The sequence below is a fragment of the Petaurus breviceps genome, unplaced genomic scaffold (genome assembly GCF_028583685.1).
Source record: "Petaurus breviceps papuanus isolate PSGF00001 unplaced genomic scaffold, PetGlider_PUasm1.0 90692, whole genome shotgun sequence".
NCBI lineage: Eukaryota > Metazoa > Chordata > Mammalia > Diprotodontia > Petauridae > Petaurus > Petaurus breviceps.
Genome location: NW_027187313.1, coordinates 560,679 through 582,490, shown reverse-complemented (window position 1 = coordinate 582,490; position 21,812 = coordinate 560,679). Strand labels below are relative to the sequence as shown.

Here is a 21,812-nt window from a genome sequence, read left to right as displayed (position 1 = left end):
GTGATTCCAGTCATGATAGAAATGAACTAAAATTGTCTTGTCAGTGATCAGATTATCAAGGAATGGGACATTGGAGTTACTACCAGAAGGAAGGAGAGATCTGCTACTTATTATGTAAACCAGAATATGCATATAGTTCTTTTGGCCCCCAGATTTCCTCGACTGGAACTCTCTTTTTCAGAATTGGAACTACTTGACCTCAAAGGAGAAGATTTATTTTAAGATGGAGGTATTATCCACAGAATCAAGCAGAAAAAGCAAAGTTATTTAATCATTGAAGGAAATGCTAGATTTCAGTTAGAGTTTAGTGAAAGTAAAGATATAATTTTTTGTCATAAATTCATAAACATGCACAAAATGCATTGACTTTGATTTTATTTACTTTTGATTGTTTTATTATGACTTTACTTTTTATATCACAAACATTTTCTAGTATGCTTCTTTTACTCTATTCCTCACAAGTCTTCCCTTGTAACCAGGAAAAAAAAATAAGAAAGACTCACTGAAACATTGTCTGCAGCTAACAGTACATACCACATTTGACACCCATAGTCTTGTACTTCTCATTCCCTCATCAGAAATCTTCTCTGGGACCAAAATCTAACACCATAACAACAGCATTTAGTTTTGTTTTATTGTTCTTTTCACTTAGGTTTAGATTTTTAAAACCATACAGAAAATGGGAGCAAATGCAAGTAATAGAAGTTGAATACAAGGGTAGAGTAGTCCTATCAAAATATGGTATCAGGAGCATGGAAAGATTAACATGAACTTAATGCAAAATCAGGTAAGCAGAGCCAAGAAAACAGTATACTTGATGAGTATGGTAAGGTAAATAGAAAGAATAACTACGAAACAATTGAAAATTAGTATTTTACAATTACTTAAAACAAACAGCCCCAGTGAAAAGGTAGGAGGAAACACATCCCCCCAGTCCTTTGTAGAGGTGGGTAGTCCACAGGAATGGAACATTGCTTATGTTGGCAGATGTTTTTCAATGTGTGGGTTAGTTTCCCTGTTGGTTATTTTTGCGGGAGTAGGGAGTGGAGAACAGTTCTTTGCCTTTTAAAAAAAACCCACCTCTCTATAATAAGAAAAAGTATTCCGGGAGAGATATAAGGGGAAATTTAGATGATGTAAAAACTAAAGATGTCAGTTTAAAAACCATTTTTAAAAACAGTGTCAGAAATGTTAATGGTCAGATTGAGTTGCACCTGGCAGGGAAAACTAAGGACAACAAAACTAATATTTTTTTTAAAAAGACATATTGGAGGAATTATGGGAAGGTGATGGCATGCAAGAACTTTAGAGGAAACCAGATGCTCTGTAAGCACCACAGTAAAACCTAAAAATGTACCATTAACTGCTGAAATAAGAAAAATCAACCTGTAGATTCCTCCACTCAATTCAAAGGTACACAGAGTTACCACCAGAATAATCTAGGTATAGTGAAGAAGAAAAGCTTAACTTCCCCCCGAGCAACTGGGGGAATCCTATTCACTCTGGCACCAATAAAGGTAGATGTGGCCAACCTCGGTGGCAGAAGAAGAGTGCTAGAAAAAAAAAAAAAACAGCCCAGGTATCCACAGAGTCCCATGGCAGGAACTCAGTCAGGTAGAGCATAATATAGGGGGCAGCCCAGACCCCTGTGGCAAGAAGGAGCAGTACTGGAGACCCTTGAAAGAGGAATATAATATAATGCTCAAGACCAGCTACAACCTGTGTGTTCCATGTAGGAGTATAGCAGCAGGACCCAATCATGGGGCATACCAACCTAACAACACTGAGGCTGCTAAGGTGAGCAAATACACCAAATATTAAGAAGAAATACCTTCAACTGAGAGACTCCCAGTGGTGTAAACCTAGAGGAAGAAACCAAATCCACAAGTCCAGTTAAAACTTCAGGAGAAAAAAAATGTTCTGGCCAGAAGGACTGTAAGACTACCTAAGAACAAATCATATGAGATACAAAATGGAATAACTGGGAGGGGGGCGGGGGGATGATAAGAAAATTGACACCTAATGGAAAACTTCACCAGGATCTGAATGCCCTGAAAATTAGAATGAGTCGAACAGAAAACAGCTCAAATATACAAGAAGAAATATTAAAACAAAATCATAAAATTGGGGGGGGGGAGAAAATGTAAGAAATAATAGATATCAGTAACAACTAACTTGGAAAAAAGGTCAAGAGATAATTTAAGAATTATCATACTATCTGAAAATCATGACCAAATAAAAGCCTACATCCAATTGAAAAGAAATAATCTGACAGTAAATTATTCCCCCTCTTTCTACATCCTGCCAAGAATAGAAGTTAAAATGACTGATAGGAAATCATAAATGGTCAGGAGCCAAGGCTACATGAATTTTTTTTCCTTTTCCAAAATTTATTTATTTATTTTTAGTTTTCAGCATTCATTTCCACAGGATTTTATTCCCATCTCTGCCCTAACCCCCACCCCAAGATAGCAAACATACTGATCACACCTTCCCCCAGTCTGCCCTCTCTTCTATCCCACCCCAAACTCCCCATCCCCTTCTCCCTTGCTTTCTTGTAGGGCAAGATGGATTTCTGTACCCCGTTGCCTGTATATCTTATTTCCCAGTTGCATGTAAAAACAATTTTTTAACATTTGTTTTTAGAACTTTTGAGTTCCAGATTCTCTTCCTTCTTCCCTCCTCACCCACCCCCATTGAGAAGACAAGCAATTTAATATGGTTATACATGTGTAGCTTCTGACTATCCCCTCCCCCCAATCCTCCTTCCCTTCTATCATCACCCCCTTCTATTCCCTCCCGCCTACTTTCCTGTAGGGTAAGATACCCAGTTGAGTGTGTATGTCATTCCTTCCTTAAGCCAAATCCAGTAAGAGTAAGGTTAACTCATTACCTTTCACCTCCCTGCTCTTCCCCTCCATTGTAACTGCTTCCTCTTACCTCTTTTATGTGAGATAATTTACCCTATTCTTTCTCTCCCTTTCTCCATCTCCCATTATATTCCTCTCTCATCCCTTAATTTTATTTTTTAGATATCATCCCTTCATATTCAGTTCACCCTGTGCCCTATGTCTGTATATACATATATACACACAAGCATAGATATACATATACACATACAAACATATGTATATATGTACATACATAGACATATACACACACATGTATTCAACTATCCTAATGCCGAGAAGAGTTTCAAGAGTTACAATATTGTCTTTCCATGTAGGAAGGTAAACAGTTCAACTTTAATAAGTGCCTTACGATTTCTCTTTCCTGTTTACCTTTTTGTCCTTCTTTTGATTCTTATATTTGAAAGTCAAATTTTTCTGTTCAGCTCTGATCTTTTCATCAAGAATGCTTGAAAGTCTTCTATTTCATTGAATGTCTATGTTTGCTTCTCAAATATTATACTCAGTTTTGCTGGGTAGGTGATTCTTGGTTTTAATCTTAGTTCCTCTGACCTTCTGAATATTGTATTCCAAGCCCTTTGATCCCTTAATGTAGAAGCTGCTAGATCTTGGGTTGTCCTGATTGTGTTTCCACAATATTTGAATTTTCTTCCTTGTAATATTTTGATTCCTTGTAATAATTTCTCCTTAATCTGGGAACTCTGGAATTTGGCTATGATATTCTGAGGAGTTTTCTTTTTGGGATCTTTTTCAAGAGGCAATTAGTGAATTCTTTCAATTTCTATTTTGCCCTCTGGTTCTAGAATATCAGGCAATTTTGTTTGATAATTTCTTGAAAGATGATGTCTAGTCTCTTTTTTTGATCATGGCTTTCAAAGTAGTCCAGTAATTTTTAAATTCTCTTTTCTGGATCTGTTTTCCAGGTCAATTTTTTTTTTTTGGTCTTTATTAATTTTGTTCGTTTACGTTTACAAGATTCAGTTTCCCAGTTCTTTGAGTTTCAAATTTTCTCCCCTTCCCTCCCCCCACCATGGCAGCATAAAATCAGATATAGGATCTGCAGATACTTTAACATTAGACATTGGTCAGGTTATAAAGAAGGATTGTTTGGAATGAACAGTGGGAAAGAGGAAATAAAACCAAACAAGAAAAAGAAAGAGAGCAGGTAGTTTGCTTCAATCTGCATTCAAACTCTGTTCTTTCTGGTTCTTTCTCTGAATGTAGACATCTCTCTCCATCATGTCTTTTGGAGTTTACTTAGAGCCCTGCATTTCTGAGAAGAGTCCGGTCTATCAAAGTTGGTTGTCGCACATACATTGTATCTGTAATTGTGTACAAATTTTTCCTGCTTCTGCTCTTCTCCCTCAGCATAAGTTCATATAAGCCTCTCCAGGTAGCTATGAAGTCCATCTGCTCTTTGTTTCTTATGGCGCAATAGTATTCCAGTACATTCATATACCTCATATACCATAACTTGTTTAGCCATTCCCCAACTGATGGGCATCCCCTTAATTTCCAGTTCTTTGCCACCACAAAAAAAGCTGCTATAAAAATTTTTATACATATGGGTCTTCTCCCACTTTTATGATCTCTTTGGGATACAGCCGTAGAAGTGGTATTGCTGGGTCAAAGGATATGAAATTACTCATAGCTGTTTGGGCATAATTCTAGATTGTTCTCCAGAATGGTTGGATCAGTTCACAACTCCACGAGCAATGTATTAGTGTTCCAATTTTTCCACATCCTCTCCAGAATTTATCATTTTCCTGTTTTGTCATCTTAGCCAATCTGACTGGTGAGATGTGGTACCTCAGAGTTGTTTTGATTTGCATTTCACTAATCAATAGTGATTTAGAGCATTTTTTCATATGCTTATAGATATCTTTAATTTCTTCCTCTGAGAACTGCCTGTTCATATCCTTTGACCATTTATCAATTGGGGAATGACCTATATTCTTACAGATTTGACTCAGTTCTCGGTATATTTTAGAAATGAGGCCTTTATCAGAGACATTGGTTGTAAAAATTCTTTCCCAATTTCCCACTTCCCTCTTAATCTTGGTTACATTGGCTTTGTACAGAAGCTTTTCAGTTTCATGTAGTCAGAGTTATCCATTTTGCATTTTATAATGCTCTCTAATTCTTGTTTGGTCATGAAATCTTCCCCTCTCCATAAATCTGACAGGTAAACTATTCCTTGCTTTCCCAGATTGCTTACAGTATCATCCTTTATACCTAGATCATGCACCCATTTAGACTTAATTTTGGTATACGGTGTTAGATAATGATCTATGCCCAGTTTCTGTCATACTATATTCCAGTTTTCCCAGCAGTTTTTGTTAAATAGTGAGTTCTTATCCCCAAAACTGGAGTTTTGGGTTTTATCAAAGAGTAGATTATTATAGTCACTGACTGCTGAGTCTCGTGTACCCAGTCTATTCCAAATTGATCTACTGCTCTATTCCTCAGCCAGTACCAAGTAGTTTTGATGACTGCTGCTTTATAATACAGATTAAAATCTGGTATAGCTAGGCCACCTTTCCTAGCATTTCTTTTCATTAATTCCCTTGATATTCTGGACCTTTTGCTCTTTCAAATGAATTTTGTTACTGTTTTTTCTAGGTCTATGAAGTAATTTTTTTTGGTAAATTGATTGGTATGGCACTAAATATGTAATTTAATTTAGGTAAAATTGTCATTTTTATTGTATTAGCTCGACCCAGCCATGAGCAATTGATGCTTTTCTAATTAGTTAGATCTGACTTTATTTGTGTGAAAAGTGTTTTGTAGTTGTGTTCATATAGGTCCTGGGTTTATTTTATCAGGTAGATTCCCAGATATTTCATAATGTCTACAGTAACTTTAAATGAGATCTCTCTTTCTATCTCTTGCTGTTGAATTTCATTAGAAATATACAAGAATGCCGAGGATTTATGTGGGTTTATTTTATATCCTGCAACTTTGCCAAATTTATTTATTGTCTCAGGTAGTTTTTACTGGATTCTCTAAGTATATCATCACATCATCCACAAAGAGTGATAACTAGGTCTCTTCTTTGCCTAATTTGATTCCTTCAATTTCTTTTTCTTCTCTAATTGCTACTGCTAACATTTCTAGTACCAGATTGAATAAGAGGGGTGATAGTAGACACCCTTGTTTCACCCCTGATCTTATTGGAAATGTGTCTAGCTTATTCCCATTACATATAATACTTTCTGATGCCTTTAAATAGATGCTACTTATTATTTTAAGGAAGGATCCATTTATTCCTATATTTTCTAGTGTTTTTAATAGGAATGGATGTTGTACTTTGTCAAAAGCCTCTTCTGCATCTATTGATATAATCATGTGGTTTCTGCTAGTTTTATTGTTGATGTGATCAATTATACTGATAGTTTTCCTAATATTGAACCAACCCTGCATTCCTGGAATAAATCCTACCTGATCGAACTGTATTTATTATTCTTGTGATAAGTTGCTGCAGTCTTTTTGCTAATATTTTATTTAAAATTTTTGCATCTATATTCATGAGGGACATTGGTCTATAATTTTCTTTTTCCATTTTATCTTTTCCTGATTTAGGAATCAGTCCCATGTTTGTGTCATAAAAAGAATTTGTTAGGACTCCACTAATTTTCCCAAATAGTTTGTAGATTATTGGAATCAATTGTTCTTTAAATGTTTGATAGAATTCGCTAGTAAATCCATCTAGCCCTGGAGATTTTTTCCTAGGGAGTTCACTGATGGCTTGTTCAATTTCTTTTTCTGAGATAGGGTTATTTAAGTAATTTGCTTCCTCATCAGTTAATCTGGGCAATTTATATTTTTGTAAATATTCATCCATTTCACTAAATTCTCAAATTTATGTGCATATAATTGGGCAAAATAATTCCTAATTATTGTTTTACTTTCCTCTTCATTGGAGGTATATTCACCCTTTTCATTTTTTATACTAATAATTTGGTTTTCTTCTTTCTTTTTTTTATCATATTGGCTGAGGGTGTATCAATTTTATTGGTTTTTTTTTTTCATAAAATCAACTCTTAGTTTTATTTATTAATTCAATAGTTTTCCTAATTTCAATTTTATTAATCTCTCCTTTAGTTTTCATTATTTCTAATATAGTATTTAATAATATAGTATAATAATAGATTTTCAATTTGTTCTTTTTCTAGCTTTTTCAATTGCATGCCCAATTCATTGACCTCCCTTTTCTCTAATTTATTCATGTATGCACTCAGGGATATAAAACTTCCCCTAAGAACTGCCTTTGCTGCGTCCCACACATTTTGATATGTTGTCTTATTGTTGTCATTCTCTTAAATGAAGTTACTGATTGTTTCTATGATTTCTTGTTTGACCCACTCATTCTTTAGGATTAAATTGTTTAGTTTCCAGTTAGTTTTTAGTCTGTCTTTCCATGGCCCTTTATTGCATATGATTTTTATTGCATGATGACCTAAGAATGATGCATTTAATATTTCTGCCTTTCTGCACTGAATTGTAAGGTTTTTATGTCCTAGTACATGGGCGATTTTTGTGTGTCGTGTACTGCTGAGAAGAAGGTATATTCCTTTTTATCCCTATTCAGTTTTCTCCACATACCGACCCTCTCCAGAATTCTATTCACCTCCTTAACTTCTTTTGTGTTTATTTTGAGATTGGATTTATCAAGTTCAGAGACGGGGAGATTAAGGTCTCCCACTAGTATAGTTTTGCTATCTATTTCATCCTCTAATTACTTGACCTTCTCCTCTAGGAATTTGGATGCTATATCACTTGGTGCATATATGTTAAGTAATGATATTGCTTCATTCTCGATTGTGCCTTTTAGCAGGATATAGTTTCCTTCCTTATCTTTTTTTTTTTTTAAACAATTGGGGTTAAGTCACTTGCTCAAGGTTACACGGCCAGTTATTTCTGGCTATGGTGCTGAGTATCTGAGCCCAGGATTCGATCCAGGTCATCCCGACACTGGGGCCGGTGCTCTTACTCGCTGAGCCACCAGGCCACCCCTAAGCAATTGGGGTTAAGTAACTTGCTCAAGGTTACACGGCCAGGTGTTTCTGGGTGGGTGCTAAGTGTCTGAGCCCAGGACTCGATCTCCAGGTCATCCCGACACTGGAGCCGGTGTTCTTACTCGCTGTGCTACCTGGCCGCCCCTCCTTATCTCTTTTAATTAGATCAGTTTTTGCTTTTGCTTCTTCTGAGATAAGGATTGCTACCCCTGCTTTTTTTTTACTTTAGCTGAGGCATGATATATTTTTCTCCAGCCTTTTACCTTTATCCTGTGTGTATCCCTCCGTTTCAGATGTGTTTCTTGTAAACAGCATATTGTGGGATTATGGTTTTTAATCCATTTTGCTATCTACCTCCGTTTTATGGGAGAGTTTATCCCATTCACCTTCACAGTTATGATTACTATCTGTCTCTTTTCCTCCATCCTATTCCCTTCCCTGTTTATGCTTTTATTTTTCTCCCCTTCTCCCTTCTCCTCCTTAAGAGTTTTCCTTTTGACCACCACCTCTCTCAGTATTCCCTTTTTATGGCTATTTCTCTTAAGTTGTTTCTCCAATGAGATATTTTACATTGTCTTCTATTTTTTCATTCTTTTGGATTTGTTCTATAATGTTTTGATTTCTCATAATGTCATTAGCTTCCATTTGCTCCATTCTAATTCTGAAGGAATAATTTTCATCAGTGAGCTTTTGGACTTCCTTTTCCATTTGCCCAGTTCTTTTTAAGGCATTCTTCTCCTTATTGGCTTTTTGGACCTCTTTTGCCATTTGAGTTAGTCTGTTTTTTAAGGTGTTATTTTTTTCAGTGTTTTTTTGTATCTCCTTTTGTAAACTGTTGACTCGTTTTTCATGATTTTCTTACAAAACTCTCATTTCTCTTCCCAATTTTTCCTCTGCTTCTCTTGATTTTCAAAATCCTTTTTGAGCTCTTTCATGACCTGCAACAAATTCATATTTTTCTTTGAGGATTTTGATGCAGGAGTTTTGACTTGTCTTCTTCTGGTTTTATGTTTTGATCTTCTTTATCACCAAAGTAAGATTTTATAGTCTGATTTTTTTTCCTTCTATTTGCTCATTTTTACAGCCAATTACTTGACTTTTGAGCTCTTTGCCAAGGTAGGACTCTGCTTCCGGGGTGGGGAGTGCTCTGTCCTAAATTTCTGGGGTTTTGTGCAGTTGTTGTCAGAGTTACTTCTAGGCTTTTCAATTCTTCTAAAGTAATATGATCAAAGGAGAGGTGTTTACTCCTATCCTGCCCTGTGGTCTGGTCTATGAGTGACCACAAGCACTCTTTTGTGTGGACTCTACCTCCACAGTTGCCACAAGCTCTGCCTCACAAGCACTCCTCCTCACCCCATGACCACCACCCAAGATTGTGACCCAGGTCCATGCAGGGCAAAGCAAGGGAATCCTGCCTCAGCGCCAGCATAGAGATCCCTGCAGCTACACTGTGATTAGCCACTTGATCCCCCCACCATCTGTGGACCTGGAGCTCTGGAAGCAGCCACTGCTGCCATCACTGCCCTGGGCCTGGACCACGTTCTTCTCACACCCAGGTCCAGCAGAGTTTCCCCACTGACCTTCTACTTTGCCTTTGGCATTTGTGGCTTGAGAAGTCTGGAAACCAGCACAGCTGCAAGTGATTCAGTCCCCTGAGGCCTGCTCTGATCTGGTCTTGTGCTGGCACCCTCATAGGACTGTACTCCACTCCCACCCAAGTGTGATAGACCCTTCTTGTCACCTTGCCAGGCTGTCTTCAGCTGGAGATGTGTTTCACTCTCATTTTGTGGTTTCTGTAGCTCTAGAATTTTAGAGTAATTTTTTTCAGGTATTTGGAGATGTTTGGGGGAAGAGCTCAAGCCAAGTTCCTTCTTTTACTCTGCTGTCTTAGCTCTGTGTCCCCACCCCCCTCAGTATTTTCTTAAAAAAAAAAATTAGCATCACTTTTCATTAGGGAAATTTGGTCTTTAGTTATTCTTTTTTGTTTTGACTCTCCTTGGTTTAGGTAGTAAAATTCCCTTGGAAATCAATTTGTTTCTGGGTTTTTCCCTGCCCCACCCCTGAGAGTTAATTTTTGGCTTGTTCAGTTTGTTTTTTTCTGAGATAGGTTACTTATGTATTCTGTTTCCTATTCTATTAATCTGGGGAATTTCAATTTTTGTAAATATTCCTCTATTTTATATAAATTGTCAGTTTTATTGGCATATAGCAAAATATTGGTGAAATAGCTCCTGAAAATTGCTTTTATTTCATCTTCATTTGATTGTAAATTCATCTTTTTCATTATGGAGTCTAGTAATTTGGTTTTCTCTCCCCCTCCCTCCAAAAAATCAAATTAGCTAGTGATTTATCTGTTTTATTGATTTTTTTTCCCCTGAAAAACCTAGCTCTTTGTTTTATTAATTCAGTGTTTTGTTTTGTTTTGTTTTACTTTCAATTTTGTTGATCTCTCCTTTGATTTTCAGGGTTTCTATTTTGGTCTTTAACTGAGAGGTTTTAATTTGTTGGTTTTTAAATTTTTTTAGTTGCTTGCTAAATTTGTTGATCTACTCTTTCTCTGTTATTGTTGAAAGAATTCAGAAATATAAATTTTCTCCTAATTTGGCTTCATCCCACAAATTTGTTATGTTGTTTCATTGTCATTATCTTTTATAGATTTACTGATTGTATGATTTGTTCCTTGATCTAGTCTTTCTTTAGCATTAAGTTGTTTAGTTTCTAACTAACTTTCAATCTGTGCTTCAAAAGTCTTTTGTTAAATGTAATTTTTATTGCATTTTGATCAGAAAAGATGCATTTAATATTTCTGCATTTATTTTTAAGGTTTTTATGCCCAAATACATGATCAAATCTGTGAATATTCCATTCAAAGCTGAGAAATTGGTATATTTCTTTTTATTTCCATTCAGTGTTCTCCAGAGGTCCATCATATCTAACTTTTCTGCAGTTCTTTTCATCTCCTATACTTCTTATTAATTTTGTGATAGTGTTATCTAGGTCTGTGAGGGACTATTATAATTTTACTATTCATTCTTATAATTCATTTAACTTTTTCTTTAAGAATTTAGATGCTTACATTCAAAGGGTATGAGTATGAATTGATTATGCTGGGGGTGATCTCTTCTACTCCTCCAATCCCCCCAAAAAGGAAAGAAATGGTGAGAAAGGGGTGTGCATTGGGAGAAAAGAGAGGAAGAGGTAGAATGGGAAAATTTTTCTCACATAAAAGAAGTGTGCAAGGAAGAACTTTTATAGTGAAAGGTAAAGTGGGGAGAAGGGAAGGGTGGCAGGCAGTGTTTAAACTTCGCTTTCAGGGAATGGTTCAGTGAAGGTGGAATGCATATACATACTCAGCTGAGTATAGAAATCTATTTTATCTTACCAATAGGGAAATAAGAGGGGAAGAAGATAAGAGATATGGGGTGGGAGTGGGGCGGGGTTTATGATGAAAGAGAGGGTGGATTAAGGATAGCAGTGATCAAAAGCAAAACAGACTTTTAAGAAGGGACAGGACAAAAAGAGGGAGAAAATGATGAACAGAAGAAAATAGGATGGAGGTAATTACACAGTAATCATGACTATGAATTTGAATGGAATGTGCTCACCCATAAAATAGAAGGGAATAGCCAAAATAGTTTTGAAACCAGAATCCAGCAATATGTTGTTTATAAGAGACACATTTGAAATAGAAAAATACATATAGAGTTAAAATAAAGGGCTAGATCAGAATCTGTTATGCTTCAACTAAAATAAAAAAAGACAGGGATAATACTTACGATCTCAGACAAAGCAAAAGCAAAACTAGATCTAATTAAAAGAGATAGGGAAACTACATTTTGCTAAAAGGTACCACAGTCAATGGAGTAATATCAAAAATTTTATGGCAAATTTCTCTTACAGAAGTCTTATTTCTCAAATATATAGGGAACTGAGTGAAATTTATAAACATTAGGGTCATTCCCCAGTTGATAAATGGTTAAGAGATAGGAATAGGCAGTTTTCAGTAGAGGAAATTAAAGCTATCTCTAGTTATATGAATCACTATTGATAAGTGAAATGCAAAATAAATTGTTTGGAGGTACCACCTCACAGCTACCAGGAATGACAGGTGGTGGAGGGGATGAGGAAAAGTAGGTACACCAATAAACTGTTGGTGGAATTCTGAACTTGTCCAATCATCCTGGAGAACAATTAGAACGATGTCTAAAGGGCTATAAAATTCTTCCTGCCCTTTCACCCAGAAATACCACTACTGAAATATCCCAAAGAGGTCAAAGAAAAAGGTCCTATATGTAAAAAATATTTCTAGCAACTCTTTTTGTTGGCAAAGAATTGGAAATTGATGTTATGCTATCATTTGGAGAATGGCTGAAAAAGTTGTGGCATGTGATTGTTTTGGACTGTCATTGTTTTGTAAGAAATGACAGGAGTAATTTCAGAAAACCAACATGGCAAGACTTATATGAGCTAATGCACAGTGAAGTGATATGTACCAGGAAATCATTGTGCATACAGTAAGAGCAATGTTGTTGTAATGATGAAACTGTGAAAGACTTGGTTACTTTGATCAATACAGTGATCCAAGACAATTCCAAAGGACTTATGATGAAAAAAATGTATCTGTATCCAGAGAGAGAACTGATGAAACTGAGTGCAATTTGAAGTATGATTATTCTGGCTTTCTTTATAATTTTTTTTTCTTTTTTTGCAACATGACTACTATGGAAATTTGCTTTGCATGATTTCACTTGTATAATTTATATCATTTTGCTTACCTTCTCAGTAGGTGGGGAAGGGTAAGAGGGAGGAAGAGAATTTGGAACTCAAAATTTAAAAAGAAAAGAATGTTTAAAATTAATAATACATTTGTTTTAAAAATTTAATTTTACATGCTGTGCCATTTAGTGCATCTATGGTTAGTATTGATATTAATTCATTGTCTATGGTACCTTTTAGTAAAATGTTGTTTCCCTGTTTATCTCATTTAATAAGGTCTATTTTTGCCTTTGCTTTTTCTGAGATCATGATTACCACCCCTGTCTTTTTTCAGCTGAAGCATAATAGATTCTGCTCTAGCTCCTGATTTTAAATCTTTGTAGATCTTTTTGTTTCAAGTGTGTTTCTTGTAAACAACATATTGTTGGATTCTGGTTTCTACTCCATTTTGCTCTCCTCCACTTTGTGGGTAAATTCATTCCATTTATATTCTCAGTTATGATTCCTAAGTGTGTGTTTCCCTTCATTCTATTCTCTTATACTTAGGATCCTTCTCTTTTTTTTTTTACCTTTCCCCCTCTTTAAGTGTCTGTTTTGCTTCTGACCATGGCCTCTTTTAATCTATCTTCTCTCTTATCACCCTTTACCCCCTGGTCCTTTTTCCTAACCACTTTCCTTCCTACTTCCCTGTTGGGTAATGAGTTTCTGTACCCAAATGTATATGTATGTTTATTTTTTCCTCCTTGAAATAGTTCAAATGAAAGTGTGGTTCAAGTATTGTCCACTCCCTTCACTTGCCCCCCTCATTATAGAAATTCTTCCTTGTGCAGCCAATTTATGTAGATAATTTCCCCCATTCTTCTCCCTCCAGTGTCTTTCTCTTCTCTACCCTTCCATTCTTTCAAGATCATCCAAACATAATAGAATCATACCAAGATCTCTGTTTAATTAGATTCATTCTAAGACCTGTTGCTGTTGAAATGAAGGTAAACTGAGGTAACAAAATTCCAAACATGTTCAGTCTATTGGTAAGGTTAGCAGTTACCAATACAAGGAATTTTTAGCTCTCATCAAGCCAAAAGACCTTGAATGAGGGCTGAAAGATTATTTTCATAGACAAAAAAAGGAGCATCCAAAAACTAGAAGGAGCTTCATAGATGGGAAAACAGTATGGCCGACTGGAGATTTGGGGTGCTGGACTAGCTACAACTCCTTTCATCTTGTCACTATGGAAAACTCACTGGTAGTGTCCACCTGCATGTCTAGCTGGTGTTGCAGTCATAGACCAGGCTATCTTGATGGACAGCCAGTATTGCAGAAGTAACAGACCAAACTGCCTGGTATTCACCTGCATCCTTCTAGATAACAGATTTCCTTGACACAAAAATAGAACAGTGATTAACAGGAAAACTAAACTCTTAATTCTGGCACCTTCTTTCTCTTAATTATTTTGATTTATTTTTATACATAGCTTGTTTGTTACATGTTTGTTTAGATTGTGAGCTCTTTAAGGGCAAGTACTTCTTTTTGCAATTTGAACTTTGGTTTTTGCTTTTTGTATCCCCGTTGCTTAGCACTATGCCTGGCATGTAGTAGTAGGTGCTTAATAAATGTTTATTGATTGATTTACTTTCTGTATATATATACACATATATATATATACATATATGTATGTGATTGAGTGATGCTTTTTGTTCTTTCATCACAATCATTTCTAGAAATGCTTCCCCTTCTCTTCCCCCTTTCAAAATTGAACTTTACCCTCATATCATGTTCGCTTTTTAAATAGTTTTTAAAGTAGATTAGTTAATTTACCCCCTTTGCTTCCATATTTGAACAGTCACCTTCCAAAAGTTGCACATCTCTGTCAAAGCATGATTCCAGTAAAGGAAGTCACAGAACTGGAGGACAGCTTCGCCTATCTGGGAAATCTCATCAACTCTCTCATAGTTGGTCAGATGAGTCATTATCTATGACACAATCAGGTAGGACTAGTAATCTTTAAATATATTATTTCAGCAAATTCTATATTTCTGTGAATGAACAACTCACTACTATTTCTAAGCTTTTGCTTGAACTTGACAGTTCTTTTTTTGAAGTAAAAGAACTTTTGACATCACAAGTTCCTCAAAAGAATAGAGTATCATCTGTTAATGAGCCATATAAAATACTGTACTGTTTTGTTGGCAAGGAATTCTGTAAGCAGTGAAGCTAGATGATAATACTATGATTATTTAAGTTGCTGAGAGTAATTGAGATGATTATCTTACTGCTATCATACCCAGGTTAGTAATAGTACTGTCAAACAGCAAGTAACTTAACTTTCCATATCAGATTATCTTTTCCAGCAGAATTCCTTTATTTTTGTCCTGTCCATTTCAGTGAAGGTCATTTGATGAATTATCCCTTTTTATTTGTGTAATGGATCAGAAGACTTCAGAGTGAATAAATGCAATACACTTTCCTAAAGCAGATAATTCTTATAAAACCATGGAACATCATAATTACCTGTACATACTCAATCTACTGTGATTTGGTAGGGAATACTATATTTTTCATTTTCATTAGACCTTAGTCTGACCCTGATAATACTTAGGGTTTTTTTTTTCATTTTTCATTATTTTTGTTTATTTTTAATATATTTTCATACATGTCTTTTTAAAAGCAATTCTAAATCATAAAAATTATTTCTCACATACACAGCTTTTAAGATCGAACCTTTTTCATCTGTTAAAAAGAAAAGCTTAAATTAAGCACAAAGATCTGACAGTGACTTCATCCAACAGCATAGATACCATATTATGTCTTAATAGTCCTTGGCTTTTCTGCCCAGGGGAAAATACTTTGTTTTTATGTCTGTCCTTATGAGTTGACAGTATAGTAAAAGCCAATATAATTTTCCTGCATTTTACTTATTATTACATTTCTTATTATTTCTTGTAGATTTTGTTAAGCTTTTTACCAACCTCAGATGATGTAAAAATACTAACAATTATATTTTGTCTCAGAAAATCGCTACTGATATGATTTTTTTGCCTGATAGGTACACTTCCTGGTGAACTTTTAATTAAATCAATGGTCTCCTTCATAGCATCATAAAAGTAACTTTTCAGTCTTCAAGTACTTGGTAGTTTGTTTGACTAAAAAGCACAACAAATAATTTCATTTAAAAAACATTGATGTTGATTAAATTTTAGAAAGGTTAGTTTTTAGCTTATGCCACACAGATTTCCCATTCATAGTGTAGTAGATTAGAATCATCAACTACTAACTAGTCTTTTGGTATAAGTCTAACATTAAATAAAGACTTAGAATTGTGAAGCTTCAAAGTTTTGTTTAGAATGCAAAAATATATGGGAATATATTTTTATTTACATTAAATCAGTTGTTCTCAGTCTGTGAGAAGCTTCAGAGTTGTAGTAGGGTACTTCTAAATTAACAAATAAGCATACTATCTATTACCTAACTAAATGTCTCACACATATGTGTGTTACTATTTTTTTTTAAAGCAATTGGGGTTAAGTAACTTGCTCAAGGTTACACGGCCAGTTCTGGGTGTGGTGCTGAGTATCTGACCCCGGATTTGATCCAGGTCATCCTGACACTGGAGCCAGTGCTCTTACTCGCTGAGCCACCTGGCCGCCCCTAAGCAATTGGGGTTAAGTAACTTGCTCAAGGTTACATGGCCAGGTGTTTCTGGGTGTGTGCTAAGTGTTTGAGCCCGGGATTTGATCTCCAGGTCTTCTCAACACTGGAGCCGGTGCTCTTACTCGCTGTGCTACCTGGCCACCCCTGTGTGTTACTATTTCTAAATGTTACATAGATGCTATTGTAATTAACAAAATATGAATTCATTTTAAAATATACTGAATTCATAGTAGCTTTTTGCTACTATGGATACTGATTTGCTACAGTGGATACTGATTATACAACCATTGTCTTGTGTGAGTAACATAGAATTTTTTTATATTAAGTCTTTTCACTTTAAAAAAAAATGTTTTCTTCAAAACAATCTTTAATGGGAAACTAGGTGGCACTATGAATAGAGTGCCAGGCCTGGAGTCAGGAGGACATGTTCAAATCCAGCTTTAGACATTGACTAGCTGTGTGATCATGGGCAAGTCACTTAACCTCTTTTTGCCTTTGTTTTCTCATTTGTAAAATGGGGATAATAATAGTGCTTATCTCCCAAGTTGTGTGAGAATTAAATGAGATGATATTTGTAAAGGGTTTATGCATAGTGCCTGACACATAGTAAATCACTATATAAATGTTAGAGAAAGAGAAGAAGCCAGTCATAATACCTGCATAGTACATGGAATTCATATAAGATTCTCTTTATCTTCATGATATCTTTATGGAGTTAGTATTCCATAATATTTTTGTGGTTTGCAAATTAGTAAATACTGAAATCTACTGAGTTTTGTCATGAGTTTCTGGGTCCCTACATAAATGAGTGCAACGTGCCCAGTGTTACCCTGTAAGTTATTGGAGTTGTGACTAAAACTTGGCCTTCCTCATTTCATGTTAAAAGCTTCTTTGAATTAGGCCTAGTCTCTCTCTCTCTCTCTCTCTCTCTCTCTCTCTCTCTCTCTCTCTCTCTCTCTCTCTCTCTCTCTCTCTCTCTCTCTCTCTCTCCCTCTCTCTCTCTCTCCCTCTCTCTCTTCCTCTCTTTCCCTCTCTCTGTGTCTCTCTTTAAAGACAGAATATATAGGGGCGGTTAGGTGGTGCAGTGAATAGAGCACCAGTCCTGGAGTCAGGAGGATCTGAGTTTGGATCTGGCCTCAGACACTTAACACTTACTAGCCGTGTAACCTTGGGCAAGTCACTTAACCCCAATTGCCATGCTTTCCCCCTTCCAAAAAAGCAAAAAAAACGAGAATATATATTACTTCCTGTAAATGTAGATTTCAAGAAATGCCATAATTAGTTCTGTGATATTCAGCAGTTCTAAATTAATTCTGGAGTGGTAGATACAGTCTTTTTATTCACAAGTTAAGAGTTTTAGTACACAAATATATCTTCTGATTTGTATTTAAAATTATCTTCTGTTGTCTGACTGAAGTGTCTCCTTATATGAGTAGGATGTGACTCATATACTGTTAGTAAAGCTGTGACTTGGTCCAGCCATTCTGGAAAGTAATTTGGAATTTTACCCTCAAGTCACTAAACTGTTTATACTCTTTGAGGTATTAATACCACTACCAGGGTTTTATTTGCAGTTTCAAATGACAGAAATGAAACTTGAAAATACGGAAACAAACAGATTCTTGAAAAAGAAAGGATATATAGCCTAACACTTTTTTTATTCCTTAATTTGTGAAAATTTTATTATATTACCTCTGTTTAAATGAGGTTCTCTTTTGAATTATTTTGTAATTAAGATTAATCATGAAGGTTTTCATGGTTTCATACACTTATTTGATTATAGTGGTTTAGGAAAATTTTTTGTTGTTAAAATTTTACAGTATATGGTTTAGGGCCTTGGGTGAACTTTATCACCTGAGGAAAAATTAAAACCCAGTGTAGATCATAACAAATTTATTTACCTATATATTTTAAATTGCTTTAATTGTATCTCTTTCAGAACCTACTTCTGACCAGAGTGACATTGAAGGTAGAATCAGAGCTCTAAAGGATGAGCTTCGGAAGAGAAAATCAGTTGTCGATCAGCTGAAAAAGGAACAGAAAAAAAGGCAAAAGGAGAGGCTGAAAGCCCAGGAGGCCAGTCTGATCAAACAGTTAGAGGTTAGAAAATGAATGGGAGAAGGGTAATATGGTACCGAGACTAATGCATATATGAAATCCAAAACATTTCTAATATTAACAAAGTGATAGTTGATTTGAAATTTTCCATTACTAATTGGTACTGAGGAAATCTAAGCTCTTGTACAAAGGATTAAACTTGAAAGTTTTTTTTTTTTAAAACAAGGGACAATGATTATTTTATATTGCCAGACAAGGTACTTTAACAAATTAAACAACAACATGCTTATCCAATTAAACAATACAAAGCACCATTTAAAAAATAAAAACCACCATGGAATTGTGATTTTGTTGCCACAAAGCTCCTTGGTACTTATTGGTCAGACATTTGGCAACTCTTTTCATGGCTTCTTGTTGTTTTTCAAATACATCTTAATACTTTATCCAAATAGTTATTATCCTGATCACCATCATCATGACTAATAATAACATTTATTAATAAAATGCTCACTGGGTATATAGCTTTGATAAATTTCACTGTCCTGTTATAAAGTACCTAATAGCAAAGGTAGGCATTAAAGAATGACAGGAGACAAAGTTGATAGAGTATGTAAGTTAATTGGTTCTGCCCTCATGCCAGTAGTAAAACTAGAAGCTAGTTCTATAGAAGAATCACCACCTCACTAAAATGAGTTTTTGCTATGGAAACTCATTCCTTAGATTTGTCATAGTAAGAAATTTTTGTAAATAGGATATCTCTTTAGAGCCAGCCCAATGACATCATGGAAAGAGAGCTGGCCTTGAAGCTTAGGAAGACCTCGATTCAAGTCCTATCTCTGATATACATTGGCTGTATAATTCTGGCAGCCTGTGTAACCTCTCAGTGTTCCACACAACTCTTTAGAACTATAAATTGAAGAGAATGTGCTTACTTGCATTGGTAAAGGGAATTTCCTACTCTAGGAATTACCTACAATCACAAGTCCAGTGCCCTATCCCATTTAGTAAGTATGCAAGGTTGAACAACTTTGATCTAGCTGTCCAATTTCAAGGAGGTAGAATGCAAAGGAGCATGTCATCACTCATGTAATTTTGAGTGATGATGTATAAGGTGTGTGTAAACTGGTTATCAAGGAATTTTGTGACTGTGGTAGATTAGACTGAATATTGCCACTGTTAGTAGAGAAAAGATTTGAAGTAGAAGTTTTTTTAAAGATTTGAGGGCTTACCCACTTAATAGAATTTAGGCATTTTAAAACATTTGTAGATCTTCCACAATTTGTAATATAGCAAAGTAGAAAAAACAAAAAATTTCTTGATTACCCAGAAAGAGTTCCATTTTTGAGATTTGTAGTTAATTATATTACTCTGGAAAAGTGAAATAGCATAAGAGGATTTTTTCTACTCCATTCTCTTGGGTTATATACATGTGAAAAAAACTACAGTTCAGATTGTAATATATTTCACTTCATTTGCTTTCTACTTTTAGCTACATAGAAGGCATCCTAAATTACATTGCATGATGCCCTAAATAACTTCAGATTCAATTCAGCAAACATGTATTTGTATTTATTGTTATGTATGGGACTGTGGTAAGCAGGAAGGCAGATAATTTAAATAAGACATGATTTCCTTCTATGATGTAGGCTGAGGCCTTAGATGAAGACGTACAGAAATGGCGTGATTATTAAATTTATGGATAACTGAAAATGGGAAGACTAGTTATTCCTAGTTATGTAATAGAATTGGAATCTGGTTTTTTTTTTTGGTATCCCCAGCACTTTGGCACAGTGACATAGTAGGCACTTAATAAATATTTATTGATAGATAACTGAAAGGACATGGAGGGAGAAGAATTTCTGAGGAGGAATAGACTTCAGTGGCAGTTAAGATCAACCAATACCTGAAAAAGAATTATCCACCGTATGCCTGATAAGTGCTCATTTAGCCTTTACTTCCAATGAAAGGGAACTCAGTCTTAGGATTAGGGTTCATATTTCATAATCTCAAGACCTTTTACCTTCCTGGTTGCCTCCTTTTAAAAACATTCCAGGTTTTCAGTGTCCTGCCTAAAATGGGTAGCTCAGAATTGAAAGGATTATTCTAGATATGGTTTGACTGGAGCATAGTACAGCAGTATTATCTTCTGATTTATGACTGCTTCTCAGTGCTGCCAAAAATTGCAGTAGTTTTTTGGAATCTGTACCATATTGTTGACTCATATCAAGCTATTGTTCACCAAAACACCCAGATCTTTTGCAAACTGCTGTATAGCCATTCTTTACCATGTATGAAGTTGATTTTTTTAAGCCAAGTGTAAGAGTTTACATTGCATTTCATTTTCTTAGGTTTAGCCTCATTGGACCCTGATTCTATCATCTAGCCTATTAACCATCCCTCTTAGATTTGTGTTATCTTCAGTTTGGATAAGTATATCAGATAATACCTTCAAGTCATTGATTAAGATATAAAGTTGTACAGAGCTAAGCATAGATCTCTGGGACACTTGACTGGAGTCTTTTCCAATTTGATATTAACATCTACATTTCGTCCTGAATCCGCTTAACATTACTCTCGTGCAGCCTGAATCTCTCTGTCTTGTCCACAAAAGTTGTTCTAGAGACTTTGAGAAATGTCTTCCTGTAGTCATCTTTTTTCTGATCTCCTGACCTAGAAATCCAGTCCAAAAGAGCCTTCTTCAACAGGTCCTAGATTAAATTAAAATTAGATGAAGAATTAAAGGACATATTTTTTTTAAGCAATCGGGGTTAAATAACTTGCTTAAGGTTACACGGCCAGTTCTTTCTGGGTGTGATGCTAAGTATCAGAGCCCAGATTCAATCCCAGGTCATCCCGACTCTGGGGCTGGTGCTCTTACTCACTGTGCTACCTGGCCGCTCCAGGACATATTATTTTATGCAACAGGTACTAAACTTAAGAGAACTCATATCAAGAACTGTTAGAGGGACGGCCAGGTAGCACAGCGAGTAAGAGCACCGGCTCCAGTGTCGGGATGACCTGGAGATCGAATCCCGGGCTTAGACACTTAGCACCCACCCAGAAACACCTGGCCGTGTAACCTTGAGCAAGTTTCTTAACCCCAATTGCTTAGGGGCGGCCAGGTGGCTCAGCGAGTAAGAGCATCGGCTCCAGTGTCGGGATGACCTGGGATCGAATCCGGGCTCAGATACTCAGCACCACACCCAGAAATAATAACTGGCCGTGTAACCTTGAGCAAGTTACTTAACCCTGATTGCTTTAAAAAAAAAAAAAACTGTTAGAGGCCTAAAATACAGGTTTAAAAATTTTTATAGTCAGTCAGCTAGCACTTGTTAACACCTACTGTGTGCCAGGCACTAGGGATATAAAGAAAGGCAAAAAATGTTTCCTGCTCTGAAAGAGCTCACACTCGTGGGAGGGAAACACCATGAAGATATACGCAGGGTAAATCAGAGCTGAGCCA

At 35.7% G+C, this 21,812-nt stretch overlaps 1 protein-coding gene across 8 annotated transcripts in view; it reads left to right on the top strand.

The window, feature by feature from the left end:
- Nucleotides 1-21,812, top strand: part of CEP350 (centrosomal protein 350) — a 183,063-nt gene that overhangs the window by 139,679 nt on the left and 21,572 nt on the right. For all 8 annotated transcript variants that reach the window (XM_069065450.1, XM_069065449.1, XM_069065444.1 and 5 more), the window contains 2 exons: nucleotides 14,484-14,628; nucleotides 18,231-18,391. In XM_069065450.1, the coding sequence (XP_068921551.1) occupies nucleotides 14,484-14,628; nucleotides 18,231-18,391 (306 nt within the window). The remainder of the gene's footprint in view (nucleotides 1-14,483; nucleotides 14,629-18,230; nucleotides 18,392-21,812) is intronic.